This window comes from Plectropomus leopardus, chromosome 5 (assembly GCF_026936395.1).
Source record: "Plectropomus leopardus strain MGB_pleo_1.0 chromosome 5, ASM2693639v1, whole genome shotgun sequence".
NCBI lineage: Eukaryota > Metazoa > Chordata > Actinopteri > Perciformes > Serranidae > Plectropomus > Plectropomus leopardus.
Window position 1 is genome coordinate 36,590,387 of NC_142180.1, and position 19,136 is coordinate 36,609,522.

General features: G+C 37.9%; 1 protein-coding gene across 2 annotated transcripts in view; it reads left to right on the top strand.

Annotated features, from left to right (window-relative positions):
• The first annotated feature begins 242 nt into the window (after positions 1 to 242).
• tgfbr3 (transforming growth factor, beta receptor III) overlaps positions 243 to 19,136 on the top strand; it is a 114,903-nt gene continuing 96,009 nt past the window's right edge. Inside the window, exons 1-4 of one of the 2 annotated variants that reach the window (XM_042483744.2) lie at positions 243 to 304; positions 1,559 to 1,675; positions 3,926 to 9,613; positions 15,024 to 15,183. In XM_042483744.2, coding sequence (XP_042339678.2) covers positions 15,123 to 15,183 — 61 coding nt within the window. In that variant the 5' untranslated portion in view covers positions 243 to 304; positions 1,559 to 1,675; positions 3,926 to 9,613; positions 15,024 to 15,122. Of the gene's footprint in view, positions 305 to 808; positions 827 to 1,558; positions 1,676 to 3,925; positions 9,614 to 15,023; positions 15,184 to 19,136 lie in introns of those variants that run through there. The other variant, XM_088078148.1, reaches the window with a different exon arrangement.

The following is a 19,136-nucleotide window of genomic DNA, read 5'->3' on the forward strand; positions in this document are numbered from 1 at the left end:
ATCAATATTACTTTTGTTGTCGTTAGCTTTTAATTATCATTCTAAAAGTTACGAATAAGCCTGAAACTGAAGTTCACTCACCAGATTAAACCAAAAGCGTCTGACTGAGAGTTTCTCCAGAATTTCGAGGATAGACGCAGCACCTGAAAGCATCATCAGAAGGCACGGCTCTCTCCTCGTGTGCACTGCGCATGTGCATAAGCTTCCGGGCTGTGACGTCTCGTCCGCTCCTTGGTTTCAGGGTTTTACTAACCGTGTCGTAGTGGGCGGCGGGCAGCGTGCAGCGGTGATGTCAACAACATCGGTCAGTGGGTCAGCTCGTTAACGGAGATACTGTAATTATGTCGGTTACCGAACCTCACACTAACAGACGGCTACCGGCTGAAATTAATGTGTTCCGGTCTGATCCGGTTGAGGTTTTAAAAAGATAAATAACTACTAACGGTCGCCCCGGTTAGCTAGCGCTAGCATGCTAGCCTCGAGAGGAGAATGAGAGTATTTAGCTTTCAGCTCAGATTTTGTTCGCAAAAGAGCAAATAATGATTCATATATACGCTAAAGTATATGTGAGAGAGTGTAGCAGAGTGTGTTTTATTTCAGGATACATTAATTTTAATTTTAAAATAGATATAAACCGTTTTTGTTGGTAATGTTGTCAGGGGTGTTTTTACTGGAAGCTAAAGTGAAGCCGGTGTCTTTTATTATTGAAGCTGTTTTAATATTAACGTTAAGGTTAAATATTTGTTTCTCTCATATATGTGAATTTGTTTGAATTGTTCCGTCATCCTGGTGAGCAGCACCTCTCTGGGTTGTGATGCAGGTAAAGGTGAGTGTGTCTCTGTGGTTAAAGGTGGTGTTACACTCCTGACAGCAGAGACCATCATGTCAGCTCCCTCAGGGGAGTCAGGAGGAGCTCACATCATTTTAGGAGAAATGCTGCACAAATAACACTGTCTTCATGAGACATTTAACCCTTTGAAATCTGAGCACGTTGGTTTTATTTCTTTCAAAAACACGTGGAGAAGGCAACAAGCAATTTAACAAGATGTGGCCCAAAAATGTGCTAAAAAGTAGTGAAACAAAAGTTACAAGGAAATTAAATGAAAATATGTATAACAAATCAATTTCCTCCAATGATAATAATAAAAATAAAGTTTATTTTTATAGCACATGTTAAAACCACTGTTACAGAGTGCTTTACACATAAAATCACAATAAAACACTCAAAATAAAAAATTAAAAAGCTAAAATACAACATAAAAGAAAAATATAAAAGCAATGGTTGGATTTAACAGAGCAGTGTAAGACTTTTGTGCAATGTCAGGAGTAAGGTGCAGTATATAATAAAATATTCTTTAAAGCAATATTATAGGAATGCCTTTCAGTAATTATCAGACTAACAGCAAAAACTCTGTCACCTTTCAGCATTAAGAAGTGCTGAAAAAAAAGTGTTTATTTATTTACATTCCTCAGAATAATCCCGCAGCAGGCCACCGGGTTTTATCTCCTCCTGTTTTTATTTCGAGGCTGAAGTTTCTGTCTCGTCTGTGTCTCACAGAAACAAATGAACCATGATCACCACCGAGGCTGCGAGAGAGCTGCAGGCCAAAGAGCGCAGATACAAAGAGCAGCTGAAGAGATGTTTATCCTCTGCCTTATCTGCAGACCTTAACAGGTAAGACATGTGACAGTTTGCACGGGGTTAAATAATGATCACTGACAGATTTCGATAACAAAGACCTGAGTCTTCAAGTTTTCACTCTGAGGTCAAAGCAACGCAGAGCTGTCACATGAAGACGTCAGATTTATTGATTCTGTCTTGCTGTGTGTGCAGCTTCTTTAGAGGCATGTGAAGCGTCTGCCATCATCCAGTCAGAAACTCTGAACTGTTATAAAGAGAAAAATAGAAAATCTGTCTCTGGTTAGTCCACCAATTTTCAGTCTTAAATTACCCCGTTTACCCTCAGTCTGTCTCAGAGGATCGAGTTTCCTCAGTTTTCATGCAAATGACCTTTTTACATAACCTTTCCTTCTTTTTATTACTTTTAATACTCTTTCTATTATGTAAATCTCTGCAGAGAAAGACTGCGAGATGTGGTTGAAAACTTTGGATGTAAGCTGTTAACCCTTTAGGGCCCGCTTTAATATTACACTCGAGTCGCTCTGTGCACAAAATGCGTTTTTCAAAACAAATCTTTAAAAAATATTATACATTAATATTACTTTCTGTTTTCATTTAATTATTTTGTTTTTAAACAACATCATTCCTAATCCAAAATATTTATTTATTTCTCAGAATTTTAACCCTTTAAAAGCTGGGTTGATTTCAGGATGCCACTGTGTTTTCAGATGAAAAAAAACAACAAAAAATAATAAATTATTTTCAGTATACTACATGCTAAGAAGTTTTTTTAATCAGCATTGACTGTGACAGGTCACCTCGTGGAAACAGCATGTACTTTCTCCGTGTGCCAAATATGATAAAAATGACGTCATCAGGTGGAAAATAGTTAAAATGACAAATTCCAAGTCAAAAGCTCAGAATGACACCCAGAAATAATACAAGTCATGTTTTTCTGCTTTGATGGCTGTGGGATCAAAAACTGCAGTTTGAATGGGTTTATATGTTTTGCACCTCACAGTATGACTGTAACAGTTTAGTTTACTGGTGTGTGCCCAAACCAGTAAACACACGTGCAGCGTTGTCTGATTCTGGTTCTGACTGTAACAGCAGCTAATATTCAACCATCACTAATACAACAAATATCAAAATGTATTTATTTTGGGGGCAAGTTTTGCTGTTTGTTGTCCCTGTTTTTAAATTGTTAAAAAGTTGTTGTCACTGTTGGTTATTAAACGCAGAGAAGTGACTGCTAACTTCGGTCGTCTTTGGCACTCTGCTAACTTTTACTGTTAAACCCAAGTGGTCTGCAGGACACCTGGGAGACGCGTGATAAACACAGGTGTGAACGGCGATGTGTCTTGGTTTTGTACTTGTGTTTTGATCACCCGAAACACATTTTCAAACCGAGTGTTCGGGGTCTTTGCTGCACACTCGGTTCTTCAGTTTGGACACTTTTCATCAGAGTTTTGCATTAATGGACGTAGCACCAGCACGTGAACTCACGCTGCCCGACTGGCCTTCAGAGGACGGATTTCTGGGTCACCCAGATCAGTCACTGAGGCGGGACGAGAGATAATGAAGGGGAAGAAGAAACGGACCGCCTCAGGTCTGTGCTGGTGGAAAAATAGGCCACCAGATTCATCTTTGAACCTCAGATTTTAGAGGGTCTTCATTTATATTATATTGTCTATTTTCAATGTTTGCATTTAATATGAGCATTTTGCCAACTTGGCTCCAGCCTTAGTTTGTTTTATGTTTTTTTTTTTTTTTTTACTGATGGCATGTATGTAATTCAATTAGTAAATATGACCAAAAATATAATATGTCAAATGATATATTCTTGTATACTTGACATGTACATAACTCAAACCTTTTTAACCACTAGATGTAGCTTTGTGAGCCATTTAACCACAAGATGGAGCCATGTGCAAAGTTTCAATAATCCTGCGAAATGAGATTTGACGGCGGAGGCCTTCAGAATAATGTTGGGGTTTGTGTTTTTGATTCCCAAAAGTGGCTGAAATATTTTCAGTTTTGTACAAACAAGAGAATTTTATTGTGATGTCACATGATGTTATTTTATTCCCGAAAGCAACCACAGGAAGTGGTGCGGACTCGGTCCTGAAGGGTTTACTCTGTCTGTCATATCCAAGGACCAACTGTACGCACAACGTCATTTTATAGGCAGAGGATTTGTAAACTGTGTAGAAATACTTTATATAATCAGTCGGTGATAACTCCCATAACAAACCTACATTTACTGTTTGTTATCGTTGTCATTTTCTGTTTAATGTTGAGCAGCGAAGACAAACCAGAAGAGACCAGCACGTTTGACGAAGTGGGGAGGCTGAGGGAGTGAGAGGAGCGGCTGGTTTGTCAGATTTCCTAAATGAGTTTTGAATCGGACCATAAATACTGACACAGTGTCTGTTCCCCTGACAATGACAGGAAGCTTGTTCAGAAGGGAGGAGGTCATAGAGGAAAAGGCTCTGCCCCCCGATGTTTCAAATGTGAGGAGGAACAACAGCTATTTGTTTTTGGATGAATAAATATAAACTCCTCAAACAAGTGAGGAAAGTTTTCACATTCTGCTACTCAGTGCTACACTTTATTGTTCAAGGATATACTTGTACTTAAGTATTTCAACTTTATGTGACTTCATTCCTCTATAACGACCCTCCAGATTAATTAATTTAACAGCTAGTTTTCCAATTAACCCTTTGAAACCTGGAGTGTTTTCTTGTATTTGTATTTAAACCTTTGAATTCTGAGTGGGTTGGTGCTATTTCTTTCTCAAACATGGAAAAATAAGCACCTTGGAAAAAAATGTTCCACAAATTGCAAGAAATGCGTAGATTAGAAAATGTAAAGTAAAAGTAAAAATGTTTAGGGAAAGAAAAGAAAAAGCAGGGAAAAATTATATTTATAATATCATAATTACATATTCAAAATTATGTTACAGAATTATTATACATTTTTTCTCAGGTCATCTTCTGCTCTTTAAACAAATATTATTTATTCATTTTATTTTTATTTTCTGCTTTTGTTTTCTCTCTTTAAAAAATATTTTAGGTAATTTTCCTGTACTTCCTGTACTAAGATAAAATTTAAACAAGATATAAGACACAAGAGCATGTTAGAAATTAGGCAGATTATTGTGAGAAATGGAGATAAAAAAAAAAAGATTTAAAAAAAAAAGAAAAACCCATACTAATAACAACACATATAATAAAAAGAAAAACAGCAGTAAACACAAAATTGATTGGAAGTCAATAATAATAATAATAATAAAAATAATAATAATAATAATAATAATAGTAATAATAAGCAGGGTCAAGACAGAATAGAAAGATAAATAATAAAACGTGAGAACATGTCATCTGCTTCAGTAAGTAGTGAACTGGTTGTGAAAAAAATCCTGTTTTTATGAAGAAAAAAAAAGAAATAGGCAGTGCTAGCATGCTTTTACACAGACAGAAATCTGTCATTAACTGGCTTTATATCCACCAAGTTTATTCTTAATGTGCCCCATATGTTGTTGGTAAAAGATGGGGAGTCTGCTCGAGTGACTAAAGATGTTTGGAGTGGTCTGGTAGCATGTGGTTTAGGTTTTTTCAAATGAATTAAAAAAGAGAGTCCACATTTGAATCAAATTCAGATGTCTGCTGCTTTGATTTAGGGTATAAAATCCACTATTACAAAAAAAAAAGAGCTCTGTGCAACAACCAAAAATCATCTCATCTTTCCTGCTACTGATAGGTATTTTAAATCAAAGTGAGAGCATGTGAGGGACTGTCCTGGTCCATTCAGTCATAGCGCAGTATGAGGAGCCAACTGGAGTACAGTTTTGACTGGATTTGCCTTTTTTTGTGTGTGATTGAGAAAGTATGAGGCAGCAGATCCCTCCTCACTGCGGCCGTGTGATGACTCCCTGCAGGTCGAGTCAGCAGCCGTCCAATAACAGTCGCTGCCCAAATCAAATATTTACAGTGTCCCAAAGACAATGCTGGAGCAGAGACAATGAAAAGGGGATTCTCGCAGTAATGACAAGTTATTCTGTTCATTACACTTTTTTTGTTGTTGTTTATTAATCATATTATTATAATTCAGCCCAGTCTCCAAAAGAAAATGTTGATATCGTATGTTTCTGCAAACCATTATTACATTACATGCTGCTTTCTTTATGGAATCGCCCATGTGTCCTTTTTTTATTTTAATTTTGAAAGAGGTGGGACACATCAAACGCGGGTTTGAGGGTCCTCTGCCAGAAAATTTATAAGCATCAAACACTTAAACCTTTGAAACTTGTGCGAATTTATTTCTTTCAAGGATATGGGAAAAAAGGCACTGAGAAACTCAACGAGACATGAGGCAAAAAACAGCAAAAGGTTATGAGAAAATTACCTTAAGATAAGAAAAAAAAACCCATTAAAATAAAGTCAAAGAAGAAAATTTTAAAAAAGTATGTTTTTCTTTGTCCTGTAAGACAATTTTAAATATATACTCATAATGATTAGAAATATGGTTTTATGGACATTTTTCCCTTGTTTTTGGAAATATTCTAATAATTATCCCTCCATTTAAAAAGCTATTTTCAGGTCAGTTTCCTCATCAACTACTACACATTTCTTGCAATTTGTGTGACATTGTTTGCTAAACTGGTCATTACTTTGCTTCCCCGTGTTTTTAAAAGAGATCAAACCAATTTGCTCAGGTTTCAAATGGTTAAATTACTGCAATCTAGTAGATTTATTGCACCAATACATGTTTTTTTTGCATCAATTAAATGGTGTAAATGTGAGATTTTTTTGTAGATTGACATGGACTCACTGAATTATCTTTGACATTTTTTAAGTGACAAAAATACTAAAAATGTATGTAATATTATAGGGTAACACATAATAGCATAAGTCATTTTTATGGCACCTGGCTGCCTAAAAACATGCCAGCTTCATTTGAAAAAAAGAAAAGAAAAAAGTCTAATTTTATCTTAATATAATTATAATAAATATAAATTTAGTATTCTGGACATTGTCCCTAGTTTTCGATAATTTTCTAAAAATTCTACCTTCTTTTTAAAACTAATTTTAGGGCCATTTTCTTCATCAACTTTTACTAATTTCTTGCATTTAGTGGGACACTTCTTGTTGGTTTTTGTCCCCAAGAGATCAAACCAATTTACTGCAGTTTCAAAGGGTTAATTTACTGCAATCTGGTTACTTTTTATGCACCAATTTGTGCCTTTTAACATCAATAAAATGGTGTAAATGCCTTTACTTTTTGTCAGAATAACGATTCTGCATCTATATATGTGTTTAAATAGTCTATCTATTGTACAGTGTCTTTGAGTGTGTGAAAAGCGCTTTATAAATAAAATGTATTATTATTATTGTTATTATTATTATATTGTTTAAAAATGGCATATGAATATTGGCTGTAATACAATCCAGCCAAATCCTGAGATCATTTGTTATTCCACGCTGTTATTCTTGGTGGCATTTGCTCTGCGTGCAGCGTGATACCTCCCACAGAGCATTGTTGGACTTGACAGCTCGTGCAATCAACTGGGTCAATAAAAACTCAAGAAGTGCAGTTACATTAATGGAAAGTGAAGATGCTTCAGATTTTGCGTATCTTTGATGCACGGTTACGCTTTCTATCCCCCTTCCTCTCAGCTGTATTCACAACCCTCACACAGTGTAAATAAACAAAGTGGAACACTTTAACAGAGACATGCATATGTATGAGATGTAAAATAATTTGATCCCTTTGAGCGTTTCCTTGTCAGCTCTGAAAAGCAGCACATCAGTGTTTTTTCTTCTTTTTTTCTGTGCCTGTGTGTGTTTTCCACAACAAAAGTTTCCTTCCTTCTTGTCACAGGTGCCATCTCATTAGCGGTAAATCACTAAGCTGACATTTATGTTGTACCCAGTCACACAGCATCTTCTCTTCACTGGAAGTCTGATATCACAGCAAAGCAGCGCTGTGTTTGTTCAGGAGGGTACGAGAGATTTCACACACGGAAATCATTCTGCATGCTGTTTAGTGCTTGTGATTGAGGTGGTGAAGAGAAAGTGTGTGACAAAAAATGTCTTGTGAGAGCTGTGAATGGTATCTTACATCCTGATATTAGAAGCCACTCAAAATGTAAATATGAGAGAAGCCAAATGTTCAGTTAAAGTTTTTATATCGCAAAGGAGGTTAAGTGCAAATATTATGGAGGATTTGGGGGGTGGGGGGTCAACAAGAAATGGCCCAGAAATTTGTAAAATATTACAAAGAAAGTTACAAGAAAATAAGAAAATTACCTGAAAATTAGCAAAAAAAAAAAAAAAGGTGAGAGGAAAAAAAAAGAAATTATTTTGTCTTTGTTCTGTAACAAAATCTAACAAACAACAATAAACAAAATATATTAATAAAAAACTTAGAAACAGACATTTGGTGATATCTAAAGGGATGGTAATATCGAATAATCTAATTATCCCCCCAGATCATTTCCTTGTCACATTTTATTTTATTTTTTAAGCTTACAGGACACGTTTTTTTTTGCTAATTGTGTTTTTCTCATGTTTTTGAAAGATATCAAACCAGTTTTTCTCTGGTTTTGGCGGTTTAAATGCTATTGAAAGGCATCTGAATGCAGTGCAAGAAAACTATGTTATTGTTCCAGGTGTTAAAGGGTTAATTTATTTTGAGCAAACACATCTGCCAAATAAATGTAACGTAAGCCAGGCAAGTGCTTCCCTCTCCCTAAAGCCAAACATAACGTCAACAAAATTCCTAAATTACCTAATCCATAACAATATGTAGAACATAGAAACTAGTTTGTTGTGATTTACTTTCGGCCATCTGAGTATTTTAAAGCGCGACAGTTTAACGGGAACAGACGCTGTTCCAGAAGATAATACATTATTATCACATCATATGATGATGATAAATGAGACAAGAGAGAAGCACTTTGTTTTAAAAGCATGACATTTTTTTTACACTTTGAAATTTGCCAAACTTTGGCCTTGGAACTTTTGCTGCAGGTCACCTTCACCTTATGTCAAGTTTCTGCTCGATTTCATACTGTTTTGCTGAGTGCTGCCCTCTGTTGTTGGAGCTGCGGTTAAGGTGACTTTAGGTATGAGGTCTCAACTTTTAGAGAGGGAAACAGACAATCAATCAATGATATAGATCTAAATAAATCCTGCAGGTATTGTTTCATAAGGTCTAATCATTAAAAGATCATTGGCAGTTTTTCCTTCTTCAATGCTAATTATCAAGTGCTCACAAATTTAAAAAAAAAAAAACAGAAAAAAGAAAAAGGAAAATATGAAAAATGTCAGAAAAAAGGAAAATAGCAAAAGAAAAGGAGAAAATGAAAAAAAAAGAAAATATGAAAAAGGACAGCAAAATAAAAAAAGAAAAAATGATATAAAGGGCAAAAATATTTTTTTAAAAATGGAAATAAAAAGGAAAAATATATAGAAAATGAAATAAACAATAATAATAATATTTATTATTATAACAGAAAAAGAAAAAAAATTCCCCAGTGTCTTCAAATCCTTGAAACGCCCCTGTCACACAGTCATGCATATTTAACTTTGGACTAAGATGCAAATATTAAGTAAGCAGGACCTCCTGGCCTCCTCGCAGGGACCCCCGAGGAGCCCGTGCTCCCCGCTTTGAGCAGCTCTGCAGCGGCCCGTCTCTGTCCGGGCTCAGCCTCCTCCCTGCAGGCCCCGCCTCCACATGAAGCCCCGAGTAAAACGGCAGAGATAGATAGTAAACTGCCGAAAACTGTGCGCGACACGCAGCGACGCTTTACCCGCACTTTGGTTTAATATCACGTCAGCTTCGTCCGCCGCCGGTTTCCCCAAAATAACAGTGTCATGGTGTGAATGTCCCGCCGAGAGAAGAGCGACTTTAATATCCGCGTCCATCCGCCGGAGCGACTTTCACTTCTTCCAAGTTTACTTGGACTTTTTCTGGAGACGCTGCAGGGTACGTTTCCAACAACTCTTTAACTTTCAGCTTGTTTCCGCAGCAGCTCGGTTTATCAGAAGTCACTGTGCTCGCTGTGAGTGAATAATGTCAAAAATAATCTTTTCCAGTCCGCTGTGTTTACTTAAAGCGCCCAGAAATCAGCTGAACATCTGTCTCTTGACATGCAGCTCTCCTCGCTTTTCCTCCGTGAGGACAACTTACAGGCTGTGAGCGAAGTCAACAGTTAGCATGTTGGTTTCAACTCTTCCAATGTTTGTGGTTGTTAGAAAACAGGAAATAATCGGGAAACGCAGGTAAACAGAGAAGAGAGCCTTCAGACAGAGGACAGCATGCTCTCTCAGTCCTGTTATGAGGGATGAAACGCGGCTGACAGATAATTATTGTAAATTACAGCAGGACGAGTCAAGAAAAGAAACGAAAACTCGTTTATTTGCACATGACAATGGAAACTGTCTACTATTAGTGTGGAGGTGGATTTCTCTGCATTTACAACTTGTGAGGGACTGTTCTTTATTTATTAGAGGAGGGATGGCTGAGGTGTGACATCGTTTTTTTTGATCCAACAATAATGTCTGTTTTTACAGTTTCTTGCTATGATCAATTGTGTAATTTTGCTGATTTTTAGAGTTAAAAATCACCAACATCATTTTAAAGGAAAAAAATGGCCAATATATATATATTTTTTAAAAATCGCCAACATTTTTTTAAAAGAAAAAAATGCCAAAATAAAAAATACATTTTTAAAGAAAAAAAAATCATATTTCTTTTAAAAGAAAAAATTCACCCCAAAAAATTAAAAAATCTCCACACTTCTTTTGAGAGCCTGCTTGAAAGGCACATTTTCTTTAAAAACTGGCAGTAAAATAAATACAAAATACAGCCATTTAAAGCTGAACGTCACTTCCCTATAAGCCAAAATAACAAACATAAGTCCCTCCTCAGTCCTGAGAGATGATTCGGTATGCCTCCCCCTTTTTTTGTACCACTGCCTCCCCTCTCATAAATAAATAACAGTCCCTACTAATGTCAGTCAGTGTTGCTGTGTCTGAGGATAAGGTTGGTAATTGTTTTGAACTTGTTTCATTTTGGATTGAACACATTAGATTTCGATGGATCCTGGAGAGAGTAGATGAATTTAGTCAATTAGCATGTGTGTGATGTGTTACACTAAGATGTTGGCTCTAACTTTCAGTTATTGATGCATGTTTACTGAATATTTATCAAGTCTGTGAGTCCAGTCCAGGGATATTTGGGTAGAAACATTTGAATGCTGCAATAAAAAACAAAAACAATAAAAAAGCTCAAGGGGATGTTCTCAAATATCTTATTTTGGCCCCCAAACAGTCTGAAATCCAAAGATATGGATGCAAATACCTTTATTGACATTGTAGATGTACAAGATTCATTGTGCTGTTCCAAACTATGTAAGAAAACTAAAATATAAGCTTGAAAATCTCATATAACCATTGAGTAAAAGGATAAATAGGCATGCAAAGAGAATAAGATGTGTGTTTGATGTGTGTGCGTGGGTCAAAGTCTTGCTCTGGATGTGAGATTGAGCAGATGAGACTTCAGATGTGTGCTTCATTAACAGTCTGATTACCTTAGAATGCAATTTGCAACGATGCAAAACAGATAAAGCAACATGTGGTCACATTAGAGAGGCCAAAACAAGTGTTTGTCATTTTTGCTACAAAAATGAGTGCAAGGATTGAATGATTCTGAAAATAGCTGCATCTAATCATCTTATTGTGTCAGCTCTACTTTAACATGCTTCCACAGAAAACTCCCAACCATGACTGCTGCAAACTAGACTCATCACTTGTTTTATTGTCATTTTTAGTACAAAAAGGAATGCAAGGATAAAAATGATACTGAAAACAGCTGCATCTAATCAACTTATTGTGTCAGCTCTACTTTAAGATATTGGATATCAGTGCTTCCACATAAAAGTCACATGCATGACATCTGCAAACTGGATTTATTACTTGTCACATACAGCGTGTATCTTTGTTTGGTGTGTGTGTGCATGTGTGCTCTGGATGAATGAGAATGTGCATAAGTGACTTTTAGGCAGTGCTCTTTATTAACAGTCTAATTGCCTTGTTATTCATTTTGCAGTGATGCAAACCAGAGAAAAGAAAATCTTGGTTGTTTTTGCTGATAAAAAAACTGACTGCAATAAGTAAATGATCCTGAAAATAATTGCACGTTTATTTTCCCTTAATTGACTCACTGTTTTATTTAAGACTGATACTTAAAAGTCACATGCTCGAAGTGCAAACTGGACTTTCCTCTCATATATGTGTCGAGCGTCTGTCTGCATGGTGACTCCGTTGGCTAAGGCGCACATCATGTGCAGGTGTCACAGTGTAAACTCCGTCCAGGATGTCGCACCACACGGTGTGTCTGTGTGCTGAAGTGTGTGGGCACAGGGTCTGTAGCTCTGTTCGCAAACAACGCTGTGATGAAGACCTGAAATCAGACAGACCGGTGTTTTTGTGATGATACTGGAGCGGGAGGTTTTGTGGTTTTTCAGTTGTGAACCTATAAGAAAAGAGTTAATTTAAGGTGCATTAAACAGGTCAGAGGACCACATGAACATCTGCTATATGATGCAGATGGCTGTCAGATTAGTAAGACTTAGTATCTTACTCATGGACCACAAGATGTGTAACACACACACACACACACACCTCAGCCTTTTGTGTCGCTGCTCTCTTCACTCGCAGCTCTGTGATTATGGGAACATAGTGTATGCCCCCTTTTTTCCTGTAACTGCAGTGTTTGCATACATGATGACACAGATATAAGCCAGGTCTTTAACATCGGAGTGACCACAAGAATGCAGCTTGGTTTCGGTAATGTGCGCTGCGTTCAGTCTGGGGTCTGCGTGTTCTGATGCACTTTCCAGATCTTTGGGTGAAATAGTTGCTCGGCTTAGACGGTCAGGGTTGAAGGGAAGTCACATGAGGTGATTTAAGTTGTTGCTGCAACAGAACCTGCAGCACCGTGGCACAGAGTGAAACCTGAACACTCAACCAAAAACAAGCTAGAAAAGAGTTGCTGTCCAACTCTAACAGTTCAAATCTTTTCAGAATCCTGCAATATTTTAATAAAATAGGAACTTCTTTTCACATCAGGTCTTTACATCTTTAAGACACGGAGCTTTCTTTCTTTCTTTCCGTCCTCTGCTTCCCTTTGATTTAGTTTTTGCCTCGCAGAAGGTATTGCAACACAGTTTACCTCGGTTGAGTCAGAGAGGAGATGAAGGTCACGGAGAGGCATAAATCAAACGAAGGGCACCGGCTCTCCTTGACTTACTGAAAGTGTAATATTTGTCATGATCTTCCAAAATGACTTCCCAGCCCCTGCAGCTGCTGCACACTGAAAGGCCCTTTTGTCCTGTGCAGGCTGCGTGCACTGCAGAGCGATGCACCTCAGAAACTTTATGCATCACTTCCCTTACACCCTCTACACTTCACCACAAGTCAGATAAATGCACATCTGTTTCTTCCACGCGGTACTGTACTACTCCGCCTTTAAAAGCGTGAGCGGGTGCAATTCCTGTCACAGCATCTTTTAACATGTGGTTTTGACATTCGACTCGAGTTACAGTTACAGTTTTGTTGTCTTAAGAATCTTATGTCACTCAGTGAAGAAGTTTGCATAACACTTTCACTGGACCACATCTTTACAAAAAAAATGTTTTGGTTGTGGCTGCAGAGCGTGCTCTGTAACTTTCTAGAACTAGTCAGAGCATAAAACACACGTTTAAAGTGATTCAGCAGAATACATTTGTATTGATTCACTGATTCAGTAATCCCCTTTTACAACTAGATTCAGAATTTTACAAAACATGGGACTAGATTTTGTCAATGGTGAAGCGCTTGCATTATTTAAAGGGATAGTTCACCCAAAAATGAAAATTCAGTCATCATCTACTCAGCTGGGTGAAGTTTTTTAGTCCACAAAACACTGCCGGAGTTTCACGGGGAAAAGGCGTTGCACTCATCTCCCAAATGATTGAAGCAAATGGTGACCAGAGTTTAAACATTAAAAAAATACATAATAAAACCACAAAATGTTACCATACTGCTCTTCCAAAGTAATCCAAGTGTCCTGAAGCCCTGACATGCCGAGTTGTTTTGAAAAATGTCACTGATATCATCATGTTTTTAGCCTTGTCGTAGCCTGTAGCTTCAAGTGTTCGAGCTGCATTCAAGTATACCCGCTCACGCAAGACCAAACGATGAAAGCTCGCGATGTCTGTGTTGATTTGGGTGTGGTTATCCCCGATCCATATCACGTAATATGGATAAAGCCAATAAAAAATTCAAAGTTGGGTGTAACATGCCAAATTGAAATCCATCAACACTCTTTTCAGTAGGGTGCGTTCGGAAACCGTTGGTAAGTTCGGAGCGTTGTTGGAACGTACTTTTCAGTTATCCAGAGCACCGCGCAGTGTTAGAGCGATCTGGGCGCTCTGTCTCGGGAGAATGAGCAGCACAGTGCCGAACAGAGTGAATGTGTAATGAACTTAACTGTTCGTTAATTCATAGAGTTACAGAACGCTCCGTCTTTTCAAACAAGTGCTCTCTCGTTTTAGTGCAGAGCGTCAGATTGGATTTACGGACGCAGCCGGAGTCAGAGGGCTAGAACAGACAGAGCCGTACCACGCCGACTCTGATTTGCTCCATGGCTGTCGTCATGGAGACAAGAGACAATTGACAGAGGTGGGATCCAAAGAGCTGTCAATCAAAACATGACCTGCCCACACAGTCTGGAGAAATGCTTTTATCCTCAAAATGAGCCGTTTTAACTCGGTTTTCTAGCAGTTAGGAACATTTCTTTTCACTCAGATTTTTTGTAGATACTTAATAAGAGACTCAACTTTGATATGATATGTGCATATTTCAAGCCAAGTTTCCAGAGGCTTTATGGTATTTTGCCATTTTGGCCACTTTTTGCAGTGTTTGCGGTTAGATTACTGAAGTTAAATCTTTAGGTGAGGTCATGCTGATTAGCTTGGTGGTACTAAGCTGCTTACTCAAGACCCCAGTGGAGCATTTAGTGTTTCCTGGCGCTCTCAATTAAAGTGCGTTGATAACTTGTGGCATATTCCAAAGTGTTTCACACCCAGCGAGCCAATCGGCCGTCCCACACTCCTCACACACACTCCGGCCAACCGTGGTGCACGGGAAGGTGTGTGCAGCACGGTCCTTTGAAGCATGCATGACCCCCAATTAACCCTCCTGGATTAATCCGCCGGTCTCCAAACTGCTGTTTCTCTTGTCTCATCTCATCACTGCCACGGGGTTCATTAAGCAGAGCTCGGTCCCCTGCTGTTTGTCCACACTCAGCGCATGCATCTGGTTGACTTTCTCTACTTTTGTTCACTTTGCAGCTGGAGTTTGACGCTGACTTCCTGCAGACTGCTTTGTAGAAAGGGAAATCTTTGTGAGAAGGCCTGCTCATCCACCGTCCTCATACTGGAAGCTACAGGATGGCGAGAAGTTTCCCCGTTCCCTTGTTACTTCTTGCAGTATGCTGCCTGGCATCTGCAGGTAAGTTCCTCTCGCTGCCGAGCTACATGTGAAACTAATCCGGTTATCCGGTACACACCCATACGAATCATTAAATTCTCATGGCAGGAGCCAAAGTCAAACGCATGCAACTAAAAGATATTGACTCTGCACCAAGCCTTGCAGCTCTGTGTTGAGAGACAGCCACAATTTTGCCCATACTCGGGGATTTTCCACTGTTTCTCCCAGCATGCCTTTCTAGACAGTGCTTGTCAGAGTCATGAGTAAGACGGATTTACATTTAAGAAAGTGCTGACAAGTTCAATCTCAGAATACAAACACTGAGCAGGTCGACATGCATCTGTCAGGTTGATTGGAATGAGCCTCCAATGTGCCAAAAAAATGTAATTTACAGCCGTTAAACTGGCAAAGCAAAGACAGAGAAAATAACCAAGTGAGCTGCTACAAAGGTGAAAAACCAGGGGACCCCAGATCCTTAAAAAAATCTTAAAAATAAGACCTTAATTGGTATTAAAATGTCTTAAAATTTTTTTTTGCCAAGTCATAAAAAATGCTCAGACATGAGAAATAGGATTTTATTCATTTTTTTTTTTTTCTGACGTTGTAATTTAACATTTCAAGGTAACTGGTAACATGTTCTGTTTTTTTAAATTTATTTTTAATATCAGTATTTTAAATTTGTAAAATTTGCCACATTCATCACACATTATTGCCACCTAAAAAATTCTTGGGTTGCAATATTTGGGAAATATTGTCCCTAACCCCAGTAATTATTATCAGTTCATGTTTCCCTTTTTTCACTTTTGGTTGTTGTAAAATTGTTTTTGAATTTCATTCTAAGTGTAATTTAATAAAATCTTAAAATGACTTAAATCCAACCTGCCTCAAGCTGTAGGACCCCTGATATCAACTCATGCAATAAAATATATATAATATATTCAAATATTCAATAAATGGTCTCCGTAACTTAAAGAGGCCATGAGAGAATTTGACTTTTTCCAAACTAAAAAAAAAAGAAACATGACTCAGCCAAGAAAGCAATAACCTTCTTCTGGCTAACAGCGTTGTAAGAGCAGTAATATCTCCATATCTGCGTGTGTATTGTCCGGGTTCTCCATCTTCTTTAGCTCGTCTTGTTTCTGTGCATTTATGAGATTGTTTGTGGCTGCAGGAGACGGTGACAGAGTCAGGATAAATGATACACGGAGTGATCTAATCCAATAATAATCCTCGTAAAAATCAGCGTCAAAATTGTTGTTCTTATGTTGATTAATACCATTAAATGATGATCCAGCCCACTTGATTATGGTTTTTAAAATTGCGGCCTCTAACACCTGGTATCGACGATTAGACACCTGGAAACATCCCGTGCCACACAGGCAGTGAGGTCGTCCGCAGGCACAGTGGTGCTCTGAGCGAAAGGTTAACGTCACCAAACTGGCAAGATCCCATTTTATTTATCTCAGTTTACACAAACACAGTGAACATTTACTAGTTAGCACCAAACACCAAACTTAGTCCTAATTCAATACTATTCCAGTACCTTGTATTCAGGATTTTGAGTAAGTAGAAAAGTAGAAAAGATCCTACTTAAAAACATTAGTTTTTTAGTGTACTGTGGATGTAGCTCTCATTATTTTCCCACAGTGAAATTCAAAGGAAATTGAGGTTTCACTCATAGCTGCAAAGAAATGTAATGAATTGTGGATAGTGGTGAGACAACTCCATAAAAATCTCATAAAATAAGATATTAAATACTTGGAAAGCTATTTTGTGGAGCATTATAAAGTTGCAGTTTGATTAAAATCCAAAACTGCACATATTGTATCATTTTCTCTTGGCACAAAACTGTACAGTATGTAGATTTTTCCAATATGATAACTCCTTAAATCAGTTCTCTATGGAGATTAGTATATAACGTAGCAGCTGTATACATCAGTATAAAGATGTGGGATGCAAGAAAAGCACAGCTGAATCTAAGGCCTAAAACAATCATCAAGTTGAAATTTTTGAGCTGATGACAGCATGAGATGAAAAAGCAGAGGATCCCCAAAATCATTACAATTCATCCCCCATTCGTCCTGAAGGTCTGTAGTGAATTTAATGGCAATTTAATAGTTGTGGATACATTTCACTCTAAATGAAAAATGTCTGTGATGGAAAAGGATTTTATCAGGATGCACCATCTAGGGACCTTAAATATTTGTACCATATTTTAAGGCAAACCTTGACCAAAAACCACAATAAATATATATCAAGGATTATTGTTTTAAGATAAGTGCACACTAATTTTAAGTTTGGGATAATAATAGAAACACATAATCTCAGACAAATTCATTGTGTCTGTCAAACTGCCAATCAGATACAGTAGCCAGTTCCTGGCAGCCACTCTGTATTTGCCCATTTTAATCTACAAAAATATGAATTTGGAGGCTCATGCGCACCTTCAAGAGGAGGAACATGTCCATAGATCTGAGAGAATCCCCATACACTGTCCAAGCACTCGCAAAAGCCTAAACAAATTGACTTACGCAGGTGGTGGAAGTGAAGTGCCTTACTTTTGTGATGATTAAGTGCCTTATATACGAGATGTAAGTTCAGTGCTTTAAGTATGTGGTGTTAGTGTACTGCCTTACGTACATTATACTTGTTAAGGGCCTAACATACGTGGCGAAAGTGAATTGACTTATGTACGTAATGTAGGTTAAGTGCTTTAAGTACATGTTGTAAGTTAGGTGCCTTATGCACGGGATGTGTATTAAGTACCTTAGGTTCGTAATTTAAGTTAAGTGCCTTACGTACGTGTCTTAAGTTATGTAAGTTAAGTGCTTTATGTACGTGATGAAAATTAAGTGACTTACATGAGTTATGTAAGTTAAGAGCCAAACGTAGATGACTTAAGTGCGTTATGTATGTGATGTTGGTCAAGTGCCTTATGTACTCAGTGTAAATTAAGTGCTTTAGGTGATCTAAGTTAAGCACCTTACGTACAGAATGTGAGTGAAGTCCCTTACATACGTGATCTTAGTTAAGTGCGTAACATAATTAGTCTTTTTTTATACTTTATTTTTAGTGCATAACATAATTTAACGTAAATTAAAATAACTCAGCGTTGACTTTTGGTTCCACACGGGACACAAACAGTGGTGTCCTCGGTCCAAATTGTGTGTTTATGTTAGTTTATGTACGTAATGCAAGTTAAATAGCTTAAATACGTGATATCTGTTAGGTAGGTAACATAATTTAACCTAAGTTAAAATAACTGGACGTGGACTTTTGGTTCCACACAGAACACGAACAGTGATCTCCTCGGTCAAAGTCCTGTGTTTGTTTGACTCTGTCACCCACCCGACCTCCTCCTGACTCAGGCTTTGTTGCTGTTTTTGCCGCACCACGTGACTTCCTCCTTTGCTCCCGTCATAATTAACTTAAAGTTGCCACCTAACTGTAAATATGAATATGGATTGTAAGCTGCTTGTACATCTGACCTTCAGGGCCGTTTTTGTCCACCCGGGTTTGAAATTCAGCAGCGGTTTTCATCGCTAAGTAACTGGACCAAAATATTCAATACACTTACATAAGCCTGACAGACCCTCAGTGTGATGAAGAAGTTGGCATCGATCTGGCACAAACCACACTGAGAATCGACTGTTGCCAGTTTCCCATTTTGCAGATTGCCCTGTTTACAGAAGCTGGTTTCACAATATACGTCTCTGAACTTGAACTGACTCCAGCTTTAATCTGCAACATCCCATGTTGTTTTTCCATGGTAGCTCAGAGTAATTACCCAGCAAGAGGCATGCTATGTAGCCAGCGTGCCAAAAAAAAGTGTTTGCGTTTTTCATGCTTTCAGTCTGCCGCCATAGGTTATTATTTCAAAAGTTCTTCTCTATTCCCCGGGGGCTTGAACCGCACTCCAGAGAGCTGACTTTTACTCAAACAATAGCAGTGTATTCAGTGTGAGCTGTGGGCAG